This window comes from Oncorhynchus masou, chromosome 30, assembly GCF_036934945.1.
Source record: "Oncorhynchus masou masou isolate Uvic2021 chromosome 30, UVic_Omas_1.1, whole genome shotgun sequence".
In the NCBI taxonomy this organism is placed as follows: Eukaryota; Metazoa; Chordata; class Actinopteri; order Salmoniformes; family Salmonidae; genus Oncorhynchus; species Oncorhynchus masou.
In genome coordinates this window covers 13,891,220-13,910,794 of record NC_088241.1, presented here as the reverse complement: position 1 = coordinate 13,910,794, position 19,575 = coordinate 13,891,220, and the positions used below count along the sequence as shown (strand labels likewise).

Sequence of the window (19,575 nt, the reverse complement as noted above, 5' to 3'; positions counted from 1 at the left end):
CCTTGACTTTGTTGTCCTTAACCTCTCTAGGGTATGTGGTATGCTAGCGTCATAACTGGCCAATATCCAGTGAGATTACAGAGCTCCAAATTCATATACACAAATGCTCATTCTAAAAATTCATAAAACAAAACATGTTTTACATAGGTTTAAAGATGAACTTCTTATGAATCCAACCAAGGTGTCAGATTTAAAAAATGCTTTGGGGCGAAAGCATACCTTACGATTATTTGAGAACATAGCCCAGCAGACAAATTACATTACAAACAGTAACCAGCTAAGTAGAAGAGTTACACAAGTCAGAAATAGAGATAAAATTAATCCCTTACTTTTGATGATCTTCATATGGTTGCACTCAGAAGACATTAATTTACTCAATGAATGTTCCTTTTGATGGTCTCTTTATATCCAAAAACCTCAGTTTTTTGTTTGCGCGTTTTCTTCAGTAATCCACAGGCTCAGTCAAAACAGGCAGACAAAAAAATCAAAATTGTATCCGTAAAGATCATAGAAACATGTCAAACGATGTTTATATTCAATCCTCAGGTTGTTTTTAGCCTAAATAATCTATAATATTTCAACCGTAACGTTGTCAATATAAAAGGTAAACAAGAAAGGCACTCTCTCGGTCGTGCGCATGAAAAAGGTCTGTGACACGGCAGGGTCCACTCATTCAGACTGCTCTTACTCCCTCATTTTTCAGAATACAAGCCTGAAACAATTTCTAAAGACTGTTGACATCTAGTGGAAGGCATAGGCGATTGCAATTTGAGTCCTAAGTCAATGGATACTGCAATGGCATTGAATAGAAAACTACAAAACTTTTTTAAACTACTTCCTGAATGGATTTTTCTCAGGTTTTCACCTGCCAAATCAGTTCTGTTATACTAACAGACACTATTTTAACAGTTTTGGAAACTTTAGAGTGTTTTCTATCCAAATCTAGTTATATGCATATCATATATTCTGGGCCCGAGTAGCAGGTAGTTTAATTTGGGCATGCTTTTCATCCAAAATTCCGAATGCTGCCCCCTACCCTAGAGAAGAAGCCATTTTGCCACAACTTTCGAAGTATGCTTGGGGTCGTTGTCCATTTGGAAGACCCATTTGCCACCAAGCTTTAACTTCCTAACTGATGTCTTGAGATGTTGCTTCAATATATCCACATAATTTTCCTTTCTCATGATGCCATCCATTTTGTGAAGTGCACCAGTCCCTCCTGCAGCAAAGCACCCCCACAACATGATGCTGCCACCCCCGCGCTTCACATTTGGGAGGGTGTTCTTTGGCTTGCAAGACTCCCCCTTTTTCCTCCTAACACAACGATGGTCATTATGGCCAAACAGTTCTATTTTTGTTTCATCAGACCAGAGGACATTTCTCCAAAATGTCAGTTGCAAACCGTAGTCTGGCTTTTTTATGCCGGTTTTGGAGCAGTGGCTTCTTCCTTGCTGAGTGGCCTTTCAGGTTATGTCCATATAGGACTTGTTTACTGTGGATATAGTTACTTTTGTACCTGTTTCCTCCAGCATCTTCAGAAGGTCGTTTGCTGTTGTTCTGGGATTGATTTGCACTTTTCGCACCAAAGTGCGTTCATCTCTAGGAGACAGAACACGTCTCCTTCCTGAGCGGTATGACGGCTGCATGATTCCATGGTGTTTATACTTGCGTACTATTGTTTGTACAGATGAACGTGGTGCCTTCCGGTGTTTGGAAATTGCTCGCAAGGATGACCCAGACTTGTGGAGGTCTAATTATTTTTTTCTGAGGTCTTGGGTGATTTTTTTTTATTTCCCCATGGTGTCAAGCAAGGAGGCACTGAGTTTGAAGGTAGGCCTTGAAATACATCCACAGGTACGCCTCCAATTGACTCAAATGATGTCAATTAGCCTATCAGAAGCTTCTAAAGCTATGACACCATTTTCTGGAATTTTCCAAGCTGTTTAAAGGAACAGTCAACTTAGTGTATGTAAACTTCTGACCCAACGGAATTGTGATACAGTGAATTATAAGTGAAATAATCTGTCTGTAAACAATTGTTGGAAAAATGACTTGTGTCATGCACAAAGTAGATGTCCTAACCGACTTGCCAAAACTATAGTTTGTAAACAAGACATTTGTGGAGTGGTTGAAAAACGAGTTTTAATTACTCCAACCTAAGTGTATGTAAACATCCGACTTCAATTGTATACTGTCATACAGAACCTGTCGGAGGAGGTTGTTGTTGTAAGGTACTATGTATCAACATGTTGTGACTGGTGTAATTACAGTGTTACTACACAGGTATAAGAACTGAAGTTAACTTAATGTAAAGTGTTACCAGTCGGTGCCCTCCACCCCTCAACACCCTGTCTTGAGCAGCTACATGACTTACCTAGCTAAATAACATGAATGGCAGTATACTGTGAGTAGGACCCTTCTCTCCCCTCTCCACCCCCTCACCTCTCCTCTCCACCCTCTCACCTCTCCTCTGAACCCCCTCATCTCTCCTTTCCACCCACTCACCTCACCTCTCTACCCCCTCATCTCCTCTCCACCCCTCACCTCTTTTCTCCACCCCCTCCCTCCCCTCTCCACCCCTCTCCTCTCAACCCTCACCTCTCCAACCCCTCACCCCACCTCTCCACCCCTCACCTCAGCTCTCCACCCCTCACCTCTCCTCTCCACCCCACCCCTCACCTCTCCTCTCCACCCCCTCACCCCACCATCTCCCTCCCCTCTCTAACCCCTCACCATACCTTTCCCTCAACTCACCTCTCCACCCCCTCACCTCTCTCCACCCACACCTCACCTCTCCACCCCCTTACCTCTCCTCTCCTCTCCACCCCCTCACCACACCTCTCCTCTCCACCCCCTCACCACACCTCTCCTCTCCACCCCCTCACCTCACCTCTCCTCTCCACCCCTCCCCTCACCTCACTTCTCCACCCCTTCCCTCCCCTCTCAACCCCCTCACCTCTCCCCTCACCCATCCCTCCCCTCCTCCACCTCCTCACCCCACCTCTCAACCCCCTCACCTCCCCTCACCTCTCCTCTCCACCCCCTCACTTCACCTCTCCATTCTCCATTGTTTTGTAAATATACAGCCTTCCTATCAGTAAGTCACAAGACTGGACTCACACACTGCTCAGCACCAGTGTTGTGTTTTTATTTCAAATGCCAAAGATAATGTTGTTGAACTAGATTGTAATATTCCATGAAGAAAGATTATGGGACTTGCTTTAACTCTTTAACAGTATTTTTGTAGTAGTGGGAGAAGTTTAAATTGTTTTACTTAAGTGAAGCAGTTAAACATAGTCAAAGTAACATTTAGTAAAATAATTGGTCTGATTACTTTGATAGAAGACACTAACAACAGCTGTAGGCCTTATTACCAACAATTATGAGACAGCCACTAGGGAGGTAAGGACACTGGCGGAGTGGTGCCAGGAAAATAACCTCTCCCTCAACGTCAACAAAACCAAGCAGCTGATCGTGGACTTCGGGAGACAGCAGAGGGAGCACGCCCCCATCCACATAGAACAGATCACATTTAGAGAAGGTGAAAAGCTTTGAGTTCCATGGCGAACACATCACTGAGAATCTGAAATGGACCATCCACACAGACAGTGTGGTGAAGAAGAAATTTGGCTTTGCCGCTAAAACCCTCACAAACTTTTACAGATGCACAATTGAGAGCATCCTGTTGGGCTGTATCACTGCCTGGTACGGCAACTGCACCGCCCGCAACTGCAGGGCTCTCCAGAGTGTGATGCGGTCTGCCCAACACACTGCCTGCCCTCCATGACACCTACAGCGCCTGATGTCACAGGAAGGCCAAAAAGATCATCAAGGACATCAACCACCCGAGCCACAGCCTGTTCACCCCACTATCATCAAGAAGGCGAGGTCAGTACAGGTGCATCAAAACTGGGACCGAGAAGCTGTTTTTCAGTCTCTATCTCAAGGCCATCTGACTGTTAAATAGCCATCACTAGCCGGCTTCCACCTGGTTACGCAACCATGCGCCCCAGAGGCTGCTGCCCTATAAACATAGACATGGACCGGTTGTGTACGTTTTAAAGGTTGAACAGCTGAAACAGTGTAAGAGGAGATAGTGTGCTAAAGAATAAGACAGAAGTATGACAAAGATTTAGAGTGGGATGTCTGCTGTCGCAAGTCCATTCATGAAATGAAGAGCAACAGTGTATCAGCTGTGGTGGTATAGCTGTTGCTTTAGTTATGCTTCTTTTGGATAGAGAAAGATGCAAATTAAATGAGATAACATGACCTTGACCCACATCTGTGAAATCTGGTGTTACACAACCCACTGTTTTTGCGGAGATAATCGTTTAATGAGACTTGCTGTGGCCCCAGGGACAGTTGCTCACATTATTTGGGACTTTCATCTCACTTAGTTGCCATCTTGCACCATACTCTAAAACACAATGCTTGTATTCGCAGTGTGCACTGCACAATTAAAACAAATACTTATTCAATGCTGTTGTTTAGTGTGCAACAACGTTTCACACAAACAGAACATTTGATTAACTGAGTAACTTCATTTGTGATGACAGTGTTTAATCAATTGTCTCCTATATATCTAATTTTGGTAAATTCATTGTAAATATCCATTTTTGTTACTGGATAACTTTGTGTACAGGATGTTTTTCTTGCTCTAGCAGAAAAGAGCAGAGTTTATCTGGCAGGCTGTTTACTAGAAGTGAACAGGTTCTCTGTAAAGGGGTAAGAGGGGTTAACATGTGTTCCTGTGGTGTAGACCCACTGAGATCTGATGATCTTTGTTGTTTAACTTTGTGGTTCTGCTCTGCTCCCAGTGTGAAGAAATAGCTGTGTTTCTGATGGCACATCATCACAGTCCATGTTGAGGTTCAAATTTAGACTATTCTCTCCCTCACTAACACCCTGCTGCTGTGAATGGAGCTCTGAGTCTCTCCCCCTACCTCTCTTTCTAGTCTCTCTCTAAATGTATCTCTCGACTTGGTCTCTGTCTAACGTATCTCTCTTTCTGCTCTCTCTGTAGCTATCTCTCTGTAGCTCTCTCTTCCTCCCCCCTCCCCTCCCCTCTCCTCTCCCTCCCTCCCTCTCTCTCTGTAGCTCTCTCTTCCTCCTCCCCTCTCTCTCTCTTTCTCGCTGTATCTTTCTTTCTGCTCTCTCTGTAGCTCTACCTTCCTTCTCCCCCTCCCAACTCCCCTCTCTCTCTCTCGCTCTCTCTCTCTCTCGCTGTATCTTTCTTTCTGCTCTCTCTGCAGCTCTCTCTCTGTAGCTCTCTCTCTCTGTAGCTCTCTCTTTCTCCTCCTCCCCCCCCCCCTCTCTCTCTCTCTCTCTCTCGCCGTATCTTTCCTTCTGCTCTTTCTGCAGCTCTCTCTCTGTAGCTCTCTCTTCTTCCTCCCCCCTCCCCTTGTCCTCCCTCCCTCACTCTCACTCGCTGTATCTTTCTTTCTGCTCTCTCTGTAACACTCTCTCTCTTCCTCCTCTCCCCTCCACTCTCCCCTCTCACTCTCTGTAGCTCTCTTCCTCCCCCTCTCTATCTCTTTCTCTCTGTATCTTTCTTTCTGCTCTTTCTGTAGCTCTCTCTCTGTAGCTCTCTCTCCTCCTCCCCGCTCCCCCTCTCTCTCTCTCTCTCTCTCTGTAGCTTTCTCTGTAGCTCTCTCTTCCTCCTCCCTCCTCCCCTCTCTCTCTCTCCCTTTCTCATATTGGTTTTAGAATCAGGTGGTATTTATTCTTGGTCTTGGCTTAGCCCTCATACCGCCACGTCAGTGTTTCAGTATCACATTAGTGTTATGTCTATGACCTGAAACAATATGTAACAGAGTTTCATGTCAGATACACTGCTGTTATACAACTGTAGTAGTGGGGTGTCAAATAAACCAAACCAGACAGCAGAGACACCATACCGAATGCTTCAATGCACGTCTGATCGCCAAAGCTATCTCAGGCTTTATGATCCATTTGACAGACTGCAAACATTAAACCTACTACATTGCCTATCATGGTGAATACTGAGTGGAGTCATGGCTACAGCTCCACCTGAAGCAGCTCCTCTTCCTCTCCCCCTCTTCAGTGCAGTGAGTCCTGAGCCCCAGAAATAGAATGGCTGCATGTCGAATGACTCATTTGTTTCAGCCCGAGCTGCTCGGTGACAAAAACAGAAGAAGTTAAGGACGTGTTAGGCTTCTGATCTGATCTGCTGCATAGCCTGTATACTGAACATAATGGGGGGAACCTAGCCGACTGAGAGAGAGGATGTGCTCTGTACTGTACCGTAAGCCTTCTACCCCCAGCCCTCTGCCCCTGCTCTCTTCCAGCCCCATCCCTGTGATTTCAGATCCAGCCCTATACCCCAAGCCCCAGTAAGATACCCCATAGAATACCCGAGTCACGACCCGCTCCTGTCTCCCCCAGCCCCAGCTCCACTCCTCGTCCAAGTTCACAGATTCTGCCTCCTTCCTTCAGCCCCCTCTCTGCTATCTCCCTCCCAATCCTCCCAGCTCCATCCCCTCCTCCTCTCCTCAGGTCCTCATGGAGGTCAAGGTGCTGTGTGTCTGCTGTGAGAGGAGAGCCAGCAGCAGAAGGCAAGGTGAACTAGAATCAACGCATGTCATTGTGCTGCGTGGTGGAGGGCTACAGAGAGAGAGAGAGAGAGAGGGAACAAGAGAGAGTAGGAGAGTGAGAGAGGAGGAGAGACAGCGAGAGCTTGTGAGGAGAGGGAGAGAGAAAGAGGCTCCACTCCGCTCACATCGCAGGCTGACTGGCTCGCACACTCACTGTTGACGAATGAGCTGTCTACCCGTGTGGCTGGGAAACGGCGGCTTGTGACAAGGCAAGCTGGGGAGAGAGAGGAACATGAACATAATGCGTACCTTGCCTCGCTTGCTTTCAGATACCAGCCAGAAGAAGAGTCAAGAGAAGAAGGATGGCAGCAGACGCATGTCGTTCCAGAGACCCAAAGGAACCATTGAGTATGCTGTAAGTAAACAGGGTTTCAGACTGTGTCCTCTCTGTCTGGGTGTTTTAATGCTTTTTACTGCTCCTGCTGCTGCTGTGCTGCTCTGTGTGTCTACTGGCTGTTGCCCTAGTCTGAGTAATAGCTGCTGTTGTGGTGCTGTGTTATTATGTTGTGTTATGAAAAGCAACCTGGCCATGCTGGCTCACATCGTTAGGAGTGAGTGTGTGTGTGTGTGTGTGTGTGTGTGTGTGTGTGTGTGTGTGTGTGTGTGTGTGTGTGTGTGTGTGTGTGTGTGTGTGTGTGTGTGTGTGTGTGTGTGTGTGTGTGTGTGGAGGGAGAGAACGAAGCGTTTAGTATTTTACAGTTGCACATGTGCATCGTTCAATGTCTGTTTACGTAAAGGGGGACTGTGTATGACCAGCCAGAGCTATTGCCTCTCTACCGTATGATGGAAATCTATTCTAATAGATTAGACATGTATATCAATCCTGCTCCATTCTGCATTTGGATGTAAAGGAAGAGAGAGGATTGTAGCTGTGTACATATGTACGTTTCTGGCCAGAGGAGAACCGAGAGAGCGAGACACTCAGTCAGAATGTGTAGTCTATATGTAATTCAGTTCATTCTGCGTGGTGCTTAGCAGCGAGCATTCCACCACTGTTTACGAATGACCTTCCACCTGGTGTTGTCATTGCTATTCATTTGCCATCTCTGCTGTGTGTGAGAGTGAGACAGAGACAGACAGACCCGTATCCGGATGATCTGAAAATGGAGTCTGCTGCTGCTTTGGCTGGTAGTGTTCTTGAAATGACCCTCAAATCCAGGTTCAGTCAGACAGGTTTCTCTCTTCTCTTCTCTCCCTGGTAACACTGCATGTGTGGCAGAATGCTGTGGAGCTCGATCAGCCTGGCCACGGAGAGGAGAGGAGAGGAGAGGAGAGGAGAGGAGAGGAGAGGAGAGGAGGGAGGGACGGAAAACTGGTGGTCATCTATCATTTAGCCAGCACATTGATTTCCACCTTGTTTGATGACATGGTTCAGCATCCAGGGACATTTTTCTCAACCAAATATTTTCTCTCTTTTAAGCTCTGCTGCTTTGATTCAGCAGTAATTGCGTGCGTGCTCCCAATGCTTTCTTTTATCGCTGGTGTTGCTGTTGCATTTGACACATTTTATACAGGTGACATTCAGAACAGCCCCTACCCCCACCTCTCATCCGCTCTCACCACTTCCCCCCAGAACAGACCTAACTGTCTCTCTGTGCCACAGGTGATTTGACAAGCCAGTTGTTTTATGCTGGGGCATGAAAAGTGTACAATGGCAGGACAGGACTAGATATTTGTAAAAGCAAAGACAGTTTGTCATGGACTGATGTTAGAGAGAGGGAGGGGGGGGGTGTTACAGTGGATAAACATTGGATTCAGGGAAAATATGCTCATTAAATCTCACTCACACAGCAGCACGCACCCCCCTTGTCTCTCGCTCTCTCCTCTCTCTCTGTTTCTCCCTCTTTCCTCATTCTCTCTCTCTATACGCTCTCTCCTCTCTCTCTGTTTCTCCCTCTATCCTCGTTCTCTCTCTCTATACGCTCTCTCTTTCTCTCTGGAGGGATCCCAGATAATATTGTGACGGATGGAGGGACCCATGCCAGCGGTTGTGTGAAGTTTCCAGTCATGACATGCTCAAACGCCGCCCTTAGCGAGTGTTTAAGGTTGTGTGGCATGGCTGCCTCCATCCCTCACACACACACGCACGCACACGCACACACACACATACACACACACACACACACACGTGCGTACACAGAGACGTACACACACACAGCACCCGTCCTACGAGATAGCCCTAGATGCATGGAAACTTTCCCAGTGATTGAGAAGCAGCTTTATCTTAAACTGATCTTCCAAACTGTGCTGTGCTGTGCTGCACTGGGCCTGGGGACGGACGGCTACTGTTTCCATCCGTTCTCACCAGATAGATACGTTTATAATCCGCTGCCTGGTGCCTACAGCAAAGAAAAGGGAGGCTTTGTCCCTTTATCAAATATTGTGATCCCTCTTGTTTTAGACATAAAAATAAACCTCAATATTTGCCTTCTCATTCTGATGGGCACACCTATTGGCTGACCTTCAGCCAATTAAAAATGGTGTTTATTTGAACTCCAGGAAGTAGAGGGGAATGGAATGGACTACATTGTTGTTCCATGTAATTACAGCAAGCCATGACACCCACCATCCCAGATTGTTCTGAAATCGTTTATGTGTTAAGAAACAGATAAGATTAGCATTCCTGCAATGCTATTTTGTTGAAATATAGCCTAGTGGTTAGAGTGTTGGACTAGTAACCGGAAGGTTGCAAGTTCAAATCCCTGAGCTGACAAGGTAGAAATCTGTCGTTCTGCCCCTGAACAGGCAGTTAACCCACTGTTCCTAGGCTGTCATTGAAAATAAGAATTTGTTCTTAACTGACTTGCCTGGTTAAATAAAGGTAAAATAAAAAAATAAAAAAATTACGCTAATTGAATTGCACCTAAATTGGCCTTTTAAAATTATAGGATTCATATAATATTCAATAAATATAGTACATAACATCCAATTTGGACCCCAAAATCTAACAATGAGTAAGACAGGGATCAAATTATATTTCAACATAATATTGTTGCAGGAATGCTTGTCTTATCCGTTTCTAAGAACAGAAACAATTTCAGAACATTCTTAGATGATAGGTGTTGAAATCCTTTTTGTGCTTTTTGAGGTGGAACAACCCTACATCAACGGTGGGAGACGTTTTAATGTGTCTGTAGTTAATGACTAATGACATGTTCTAGTTGTGTGGTACTTCACCACAGTGTGAGGTAAGGCCTCCTAATGACTGTAGTATACACTGTGACGCGCTGCAGAAGGTTGTGTTCGTGTGTGTGGGTGGGTGGGTGTGGGTGTGGGTGTGGGTGGGTGGGTGTGTGTGGGTGTGGGTGGGTGGGTGTGCGTGTGCGTGTGTGTATTTGTGTGTGTGTGCGTGTGTGTGGGCACCAGAAGTGCCCACAAGAATAGTAAACCAACAAAAATATGACCAAATCAAAAATCAAATCCAATCAAATTTTATTTGCCACATGCGCCGAATACAACAGGTATTTGAAATGCTTACTTACAAGCCCTTACCAACAATGCAGTTAAAAATATATATAATAATAACAACAAGAAATAAAAGTAACAAATAATTAAAGACCAACTGGGGACATTTTGTTAGTCCCCAAAAGGTCAGATGCTATTTATATGGGGTTTTGGTTAGAATTACGTCAAGGGTTAGGATTAAGAGGGTTTCTGTTTATGCTGGTATCAAACCTTGGGTTGCACGGGCCTATTGCAACTTTCTGCCCTGTTTCTATATTGTACATCAGGCTGGTGTGGAGAGGGTGGGAGAACATGAAAGGCAGAGCTAAGGTTAGTTTTAGGAGCTAGGGTTAGGTTTTTGGGTTAAGGTTGGGGTTCATTTTAATTTAATTTACCTTTATTTAACGAGGCAAGTCAGTTAAGAACAAGTTCTTATTTATAATGACGGGCCTACCCCGGCCACACCCTCCAACCCGGGAGACACTGGGCCAATTGTGCACCTCCCTATGGGACTCCCAATGCAGCCCCGGGATCGAACCAGGGTCTCGAACCGCTGCGCCACTCGGGAACCCCAAGTTAAGGTTACGGTAAGAGTATGGGTTAGGTTTAGGGGTTAGGGGTTAGGGAAAGTAGGATTTTGAATGGGACTGAATTGTGTGTGTGTGTGTGTGTGTATGTGTGTGTGTGTGTGTGTGTGCGCATGCGTGCGTGTGTGTGTGTTTGCGTGCATGTGTGTGTGATGAATTGATCACTAGAAATAGATGAGTCAGTCAGTGGGGGACTCGATCCTCACAATCACTCCTATTGATAGCATTATTCACACTGGTGTGGTGGTGGTGGTGGGGGGGGACCAGAATGGGCTCACTGTTTCAGGCTTTTCACATCTGTATGAATGAGGGAGAGGAGAGGTCAGTCATCAGCACTGTCACCAACCACTCTGTCACAATAACAACTCTGAGGAGCAGCAGTCAAATGTCAACGCATGTACTGCAGCTCCACTATCTTACTATAGCACCCTGCTTATTGGAGATGTAGTAGTCATGGCAATGTACTGTTCTGTTAGCTTCTTCAATACCAATGTATGTGGCCCATATGGTTCCTATAAGGGATGTAATGAATCACCATATGCATCGGCCCCTAGTTCAAATGTTTAAATAGCAATGGTTATCCAAATGTTTTAACGTTTTTTAAAACAATTCTAATAGATGCAACAGTTGGGCAATGGATGAAGATACGCCCAACTTTTTACATTGTTATAATCCATCAGATATTGACTGAGTTATAGCACATACAACACTTTACTGGCACGGACAAATAATAATTTTGGTGGGAATTCAGGTAATTTATAGTTTTTTTTAAATAAAGAAAATGATAGGTGCCTAATTTGCAGAAATACACTGTGTATTTGCATATATCTTTAAATTAACATAAAGGGGGGGCTGTAACCACCAAACACTTGCTCTGTCTACCTTACCTGCACTCACCTGCGCTGTCTAGACTGCCTCATGAATTACTGTTGTTGTCATGTTCTCTTGCATAATTCAACAAGTGTGTCAATAGCAGGATACCCTCAGATTAAAAATCAACACACTTGGCTTGAATTGGAGTCACGGTTTCCACTGCTGTTCTGTGTCCTCTGCCTCTGACTGGGAGAATGTCTGTCCTAGCTGTCAGTTGTAATGGCTGTAAAATTAGGCATCTGAATGATGAACAACGGCACAGCAGTGGCACACACAATGCATGCCATTAGGGTGGTAAAGGCAAAGTCGCTATGGCAACTGTCATCCCATATGCACATATCCAGGCTTCATCAGACAGGCTGCATTGTAAGCCTCTGGAGCGATAGTCCTTCTGATATTACATTCTGGATGATTTGCAGAACGTATAATCTATATTCATTCCTGTTTGATTGCGCACATTGACTCTTTTTCTTGTTTTGTGACTCACATTTCACCTTGTTTTGGATTCTATCAGTTTTGACATCAGTTTATTGGGAATTGAATTGGCTTGATTAATCCCTGGATTAGAAAATGTTGTCTCTATATATATTTTTTTATGCATTTACTGTATGTGGGCCAGGTTATAGCTGACCTAGCAAGTATCAACGTGATGGTAGGCTACACACTGCTGTTCCAAGGGTCTGTCTGGATCCAGTCTGATGTTCCACCACAGGGTAGAGTTTTGGTCATGTGTGTCTTTCTATGGCACCATTAGTCAGCTCTGTCTGTCTGTCCTTCTTTAGTCAGTTTGTCCTCTCAGTCAGACACGGTGACCACTACCAGTCACCAGGATGTCTGTAACATACTGTGTGTGTGTGTGTGTGTGTGTGTGTGTGTGTGTGTGTGTGTGTGTGTGTGTGTGTGTGTGTGTGTGTGTGTGTGTGTGTGTGTGTGTGTGTGTGTGTGTGTGTGTGTGTGTGTGTGTGCGTGTCCTCCTAGTATTAGATTGTTTAACTGTTAGACTCTAACAGTTAGGCAATACACATTTAATAATTATAATTGTTAATTAATGATTCCCATCATGAGGAGGTAAGGCTAAAAAGAAATAGTCCATGGATGAGATGTTAGCAAATGGTACTCAGGAAGGATCAATGCAGTGTGCTGCTACTGCTGAACTAGTCTGGATGAATGGCTGTGCTGCCTGCATTAGTGTTGGAGCTACAGACTGTAACAGTATGTGGTGGATATTGACTGTCTGCTTATGTTCCCAACAAGATAAAATAGGAGTTGGCTTTCTGTCCGAAGAGACAGACTTTTATTCAATCGCCTGCGAAAAAATATAAGTAACACCTAATTTAACACTGCCACTCTTAAGTATTCTTAAGTACTGCACACAAAGTTGTAAATACTGTAGACCTTTATTGTTGGGCTTGTACTTTTAAGATGTTGTTATTGCCCATGTTAAAGGCTGTAAATGTGGTGGTTATCATTGGTGTCTCCTAGTCCAACTGTTTGGCTTCTGATATCAACAGCAGTGCCTTTCTCTGCCTTCCTTTTCAAGACACTTTATTCATCAACATGATATGTTGTAAAAGCCCATCTGTTACAAATCGGATAAGACTACAAATCAATCACAGTAGTTCTTGATTTGGCAGTTCTAAAAGATAGGTCATCGACAGTGACAGTCTGCTATAGTGATTGGTATATTAACCTATTCCCTATATAAACTCAGCAAAAAAATAAATGTCCCTTTTTTAGGACCCTGTCTTTCAAAGATAATTCGAAAAATCCAAAGAACTTCACAGATTGTAAAGGGTTTAAACACTGTTTCCCATGCTTGTTCAATGACCCATAAACAATTAATGAACATGCACCTGTGGAACGGTCATTAAGACACCAACAGCTTACAGGCGGTAGGCAATTAAGGTCACAGTTATGAACACTTAGGACACTAAAAAGGCCTTTCTACTGACTTTGAAAAACACCAAAAGAAAGATGCCCAGGGTCCCTTATCATCTGCGTGAACGTGCCTTAGGCATTCTGCAAGGAGGTATGAGGACTGCAGATGTGGCCAGGGCAATACATTGCAATGTCCGTACTGTGAGATGCCTAAGACAGCGCCACAAGGGGGCAGAACGGACGGATCGTCCTCGCCGTGGCAGACCATGTGTAACAACACCTGTACAGGATCGGTACATCCGAACATCACACCTGCAGGACAGGTACAGGATGGCAACAACGACTGCCCGAGTTACACCAGGAACGCACAATCCCTCCATCAGTGCTCAGACTGTCCGCAATAGGCTGAGAGAGGCTGGACTGAGGGCTTGTAAGCCTGTTGTAAGGCAGGTCCTCACCAGACATCACCGGCAACAACGTCGCCTATGGGCATAAACCCACCGTCGCTGGAACAGACAGGACTGGCAAAAAGTGCTCTTCACTGACGAGTAGTGGTTCTGTCTCACCAGGGGTGATGGTCGGATTCGTGTTTATTGTCAAACTAATGAGCGTTACACAAAGGCCTGTACTCTGGAGCAGGATCGATTTGGAGGTGGAGGGTCCGTCATGGTCTGGGGCGGTGTGTCACAGCATCATCGGACTGAGCTTGTTGTCATTACAGGCAATCTCAACGCTGTGCGTTTGGGACCTGTTGGATTGGAGGGTGAGGGCTAGGGTCATTCCACCCAGCAATGTCCGGGAACTTGCAGGTGCCTTTGTGGAAGAGTGGGGTAACATCTCACAGCAAGAACTGGCAAATCTGGTGCCCCCCCCATCCCTTTGTTCAGGGACACATTATTCCATTTATGTTAGTCACATGTCTGTGGAACTTGTTCAATTTATGTCTCAGTTGTTGAATCTTGTTATGTTCATTCAAATATTTACACATGTTAAGTTTGCTGAAAATAAACACAGTTGACAGTGAGAGGACATTTCATTTTTTGCTGAGTTTAGTTCACGTCTTTTGACCGAGCCATGTGCTTGCCCTGGTCAAACATAGTGCACTACATTATATAGGAAATAGGGTGCATTTTCAGATGCAGCCAGAGTGTTCATTGGTTATATTGAAAAGTTCCTTACATCATTTTGTCATTTCCAGCGTTTATACAGGCATGGTTTGATATTGATTCTGTTTTAATTATTTAGCTTGGTGTCCGGTTCAGTTAACATCCAAAATAGTGAGTGAGTGAAGTCCTCATCTCACAAAGTATTTCACACTTTCCCCATGTAGTTCGCACTGGAATGATGAGAATTGTTTTGTTGTCTTCTAAAGATGGTATTGGGATTTTAAGTTGTGAAAGAAACAGGGTGTATAGTATAATTAAAGGTGCAATATGAATAGATCACGCCGCCCTTTCCTGGTAGCATATATTCTAATAGTTTGCCTAATTTCATATTATTTGACAAAACAAGCAGTGTAGAGAATCGTTGTACCATCTTAACCGCTGTGAAATATATTTTCAATAACAAAAAATATTGTATTTTCAGCTGTTTGAAGCTGGTGTACAAAAGCAAAAGTAAAGGATACTTAAACAGGTAGCATAGAAATAGCGCACATAGAACAAATGTACAGCTTTTTAGACTTGCTTTCAATGACATATATATAATTCATATTTCTATGTGAAATTTAGTCGGGTCATATTGAAGTTTTTAGTCACTCCTTCCTAACACCACACACAGATAGAGGTCCATGGTTGCTAACATGCTGACTACATCAGCCATGCGTGCGTCATCATGTTGATTTTATCTATCCCCACCAGATGGGTTGATGACACGGTTAAAATACCAAAATCAACTGTGAATCAATTATATTAATTTTGTGTCAGTTCTAAACACACATGAAACATTCATGGACAATTTAGTTAGCTAACTGTTGCTAGCTAGTTTGTCCTGGGACATGAACATTGTGGGCTCTATTTTCTGCTGGTGTTTAGCCAGTGCAGTTGTCAAACACACGCTCTTTTGCAGTTTTGATCCGTTAAAGCTGGCACTCTTCTGTTTTCTAACCCTTGCACCAGGATTGGTCATTTAGCTGTCTTATATGAGCTCACTTGCACTGAGATGGAAGGGGTGGCAATGTCTGAGGTGTGTCCTTAAAAACGTGCGCCAAAGGGCCAATTTCAGGTAACGCTGGTGGGGATATTTAAAATCAACCAAAAGCTGGACTTAGCGGTAACACGATTGGTTATGGCATGGATTTTGAGAGCGGAGGCGCAGCCTATCCAGCCATGACGCACAGTGCCCATATGCACATGGAATGCAAGATATCACATTTTATTTGTCACATGCGCCAAATAGACCTTACTGTGATGCTAAAATAGAGTTAAGAAAATATTTACTAAATAAACTAAAGTTAAAAAATAAAAACTGAAGTCAATGAGCATGGGTACAGGTAGTCGAGGTAGGGGTAAAGTGACTGTTCATAGATAATAAACAGTGAGTAGCAGCGTTGTAAAAACAAAGGGGGGGTCAATGCAAATTCTCCAGGGGGCTATTTGATTAGTTGTTCAGCAGTCTTATGGCTTGGGGGTAGAAGGAGCCTTTTGGACACAGACTTGGCGCTCAGGTACTGCTTGCCATGCAGTAGCAGAGAGAACAATCTATGACTTCAACATTTTTGGGGTTTTGGGCCTTCATCTGACCGCCTAGTATATAGGTCCTAAATGGCAGGAAGTTTGGCCCCACTGATGTACTGTCCTGTACGCACTACCCTCTGTAGCGCCTTATGGTCGGAGGCCGAGCAGTTGCCGTTCCACGTGGTGATGCAACCGGTCAGGATGCTCTTAATGGTACAGCTGTTGAACTTTTTGAAGATCTGGGGACCTATGTCAAATCTTTTCAGACTCCTGAGGGGGAAAATCCGTTGTCATGCCCTCTTCACAACTTTCTTGGTGTGTTTGGACCATGATAGTTTGTTGGTTATGTGGACACCAAGGACCTTGAAACTCTCGACCTGCTCCACTACAGGCCCATCAATGTGAATGGGGGGCGTGTCCGACCCTCTTTTTCCTGTAGTCCACGATCATCTCCTTTTGTCTTGCTCACGTTGAGGGAAGAGGTTGTTGTCCTGGCACCACACTGCCAGGTCCCTGACCTCCTCCCTATAGGCTGTCTCATCGTTGTCAGTGATCAGGCCTACAACTGTTGTGTTGGCAGCAAACTTAATGATGGTGTTAGCGTTGTGCTTGGCCATGCTTTCGTGGGTGATCAGGGAGTATTGTTAGATTACTTGTTAGATATTACTGCATGGTCTGAACTATAAGCACAAGCATTTCGCTACACTCGCATTATCATCTGCTAACCATGTGTATGTGACCAATAACATTTTATTTTATTTGAGTACAGGAGGGGACTAAGCACGCACCCCTGAGGGGCCCCCGTGTTGAGGATCAGTGTCGGAGATGTGACTTTTGTTCCCGTAAACCCATTTCGTTTCATTTGATTAAAAACCAAGCATAGCCTCCCCTCCTCTCAATTAAGGTACTTTTATTTGTCCTGCCCATTGCATTCACCAGGTAGCCAAGACTATCATAAAGGATATGGCTCGTGACACAGCTTTGAAGTAAATCTAGTTTGGGATCATCCACTTTATATCTATGTAGCCTATTGTACATTGTTTTATCCAGCTCCTCTCATTTTTTAGGATGTGCATAAAAAAACCTCCATTTTGGCTATATGCATAAAAAAAACTCCATGTGGGCTATATGCTTAAAAAATCCTCCATGTTGGATATATGCCTAAAAAAACCTCCATGTAGGCTATATGCCTAAAAAACCCTCCATGTAGGCTATATGCCTAAAAAACCCTCCATGTAGTCTATATGCCTAAAAACCCTCCATGTAGGCTATATGCCTAAAAAACCCTCCATGTAGGCTATATGCCTAAAAAATCCTCCATGTAGTCTATATGCCTAAAAAACCCTCCATGTAGTCTATATGCCTAAAAAACCCTCCATGTAGTCTATATGCCTAAAAAACCCTCCATGTAGTCTATATGCCTAAAAAACCCTCCATGTAGTCTATATGCCTAAAAAAACCTCCATGTAGTCTATATGCCTAAAAAAACCTCCATGTAGTCTATATGCCTAAAAAACCCTCCATGTAGTCTATATGCCTAAAAAAAACTCCATGTAGTCTATATGCCTAAGACGCGCTCCTCCAAACATATTCAAATTACTGGAGCCTAATATTTTTTATTTGAGGAGAAGTGCGATGCGTAAAGGCCAATACTTATTGAAGTCAGTTACAACAATGTTGACTGTCAACCCTCCAAACGTGTTGATCAAACACTGGATGTGTTTTCTTTACTGTTGCTATTCCTTATTACTTTAGCCTATGCTATTGAATAAACTGTATCAATCCACAATGGACTAGGAAGAGAATATTCTGTGTCTCCAGCCGAATTACAGTTGCTGACAGCGCAAAGACCTTCAATAACTGATATCCAATAAGGATGGGACTTGCAGAGCGTGGAGTCTCTCAAATAGAACCAAGGACTATTTTAGATGCTAGTTCACAATGTATGTGTACATTTATTTTGCAACGCTCGCGCATGCAACATGGCCGTTGTGGTTTGGCTGAACTTCTGTTTTTATATTTGAGCTTCTGTATTTCTCTGTATTTCTGTATTCTTCTGTTTCTTCTGTGTTTGTAGAATTTGAAAATGATTTGGTTGGTGTCATATGTGACTGTCACTGACACAATATTCCCGCTTTATTCATTTTCCAATGTGTCTGTTGACTTGTGTGTCTGACGCTCACGTTAATATATGCTTGCATTGCTTATGACTGTGTGTGAGGGTGCGTGTGTACATGGTGTGCGTGTGTGGCATGTGTGTGCGTTTTTCTGTCTTTCCGTCCAGGCCCAAGACTGTCCTCCTGTCTGGGGAGAAGTTGTTTATCTTACAAGTTTAGAAGAGCAGACAATGACATTCCTCCATGTTGTTTTGAATTGTTTCCTTCTTCTGTCCTATGAAGTCACCTGACTGAGCCAATCTCATGACATCACCATGATCCACCATTATACAACTCAGTCACTGTCAGCAGCACACACACACACACACACACACACACACACACACACACACACCACACACACTGTTCTGTTCTCCTGCCTCTCCCACGAGCCCCCTCTCCCACAAACTAGGAGTTCTTGACATCCCTGTCATCGTTAGTTGGTAAGCAGAACCCCACAGGACTTGTGAGTTATTTACCAGCTCAGACACATATCTCTGTAGTGCAGTTATATAGCTACCAGAAGAATCTGGCTAATGCACTTTAAAGGACACAGCTGGCTACAGGAAGTAGATCGAATAGTTGCCAGTCTGCCTCAATGTCAACCCACACAGGCTGTTATATCTGTGACACTCGGTCTGCATCCGAGTGTCACAAGCTGTAGGCCTATAGTGTAATGTATGTAAATTACGTCCTGTGTCCCCCTTTACTAAGTTTGTTTATCCACTGGGCCAAATATACTAAGATTTCAATCAAACTGGATGATGATTGAATGTGTGCGTCAGGTGTTTGCCTGGTGGGTTGGTATCATGTGAGTAAGGTCATATGGTGAAACAAGGCCCATATTGACATTCATGTAAACATATGCTCTTCCTTACCAGTTAGTGTAGTCAGTGGTGCTATTTAATGAACATCCACCATCTCCAGTCCAGTACACTACTACACTACACCAAGCCAGTCTGAATAGACTACTGAACTACACCAAGCCAGTCTGAATACACTGCTACACACAAAGTCCATGTTCATCTCTGAGAGAAGATAATACAGCAGAGTTTCTCTCCTTCTCCTGTGGGACTCAGTCTAACCCAGGAGGACCAGCCAGCACAGTACAAGATTTTTGATATTCTGTGCTTCTCTTCTGTTTTGTGGTCCTCCAGGTGGAGACGCGGGACACACTGAACAACATAGCGCTCAAGTTTGACACCACACCCAACGAGCTGGTTCAGCTCAACAAGCTGTTCTCCAGAGCCATCTGTCCTGGCCAGGTGTGAACACAATCTACTGTACACCCATCACTGGTTCCCAGTCCCTTCCTTTCAGAGATCCCCTGGGCAGCACATTTTTGTTC

General features: G+C 44.3%; 1 protein-coding gene across 4 annotated transcripts in view; it reads left to right on the top strand.

The window, feature by feature from the left end:
- LOC135522104 (oxidation resistance protein 1-like) overlaps positions 1-19,575 on the top strand; it is a 155,674-nt gene that overhangs the window by 102,658 nt on the left and 33,441 nt on the right. For 3 of the 4 annotated variants that reach the window (XM_064948066.1, XM_064948064.1, XM_064948065.1), the window contains 2 exons: positions 6,884-6,969; positions 19,385-19,492. In XM_064948066.1, coding sequence (XP_064804138.1) covers positions 6,884-6,969; positions 19,385-19,492 — 194 coding nt within the window. The remainder of the gene's footprint in view (positions 1-6,883; positions 6,970-19,384; positions 19,493-19,575) is intronic. The other variant, XM_064948067.1, reaches the window with a different exon arrangement.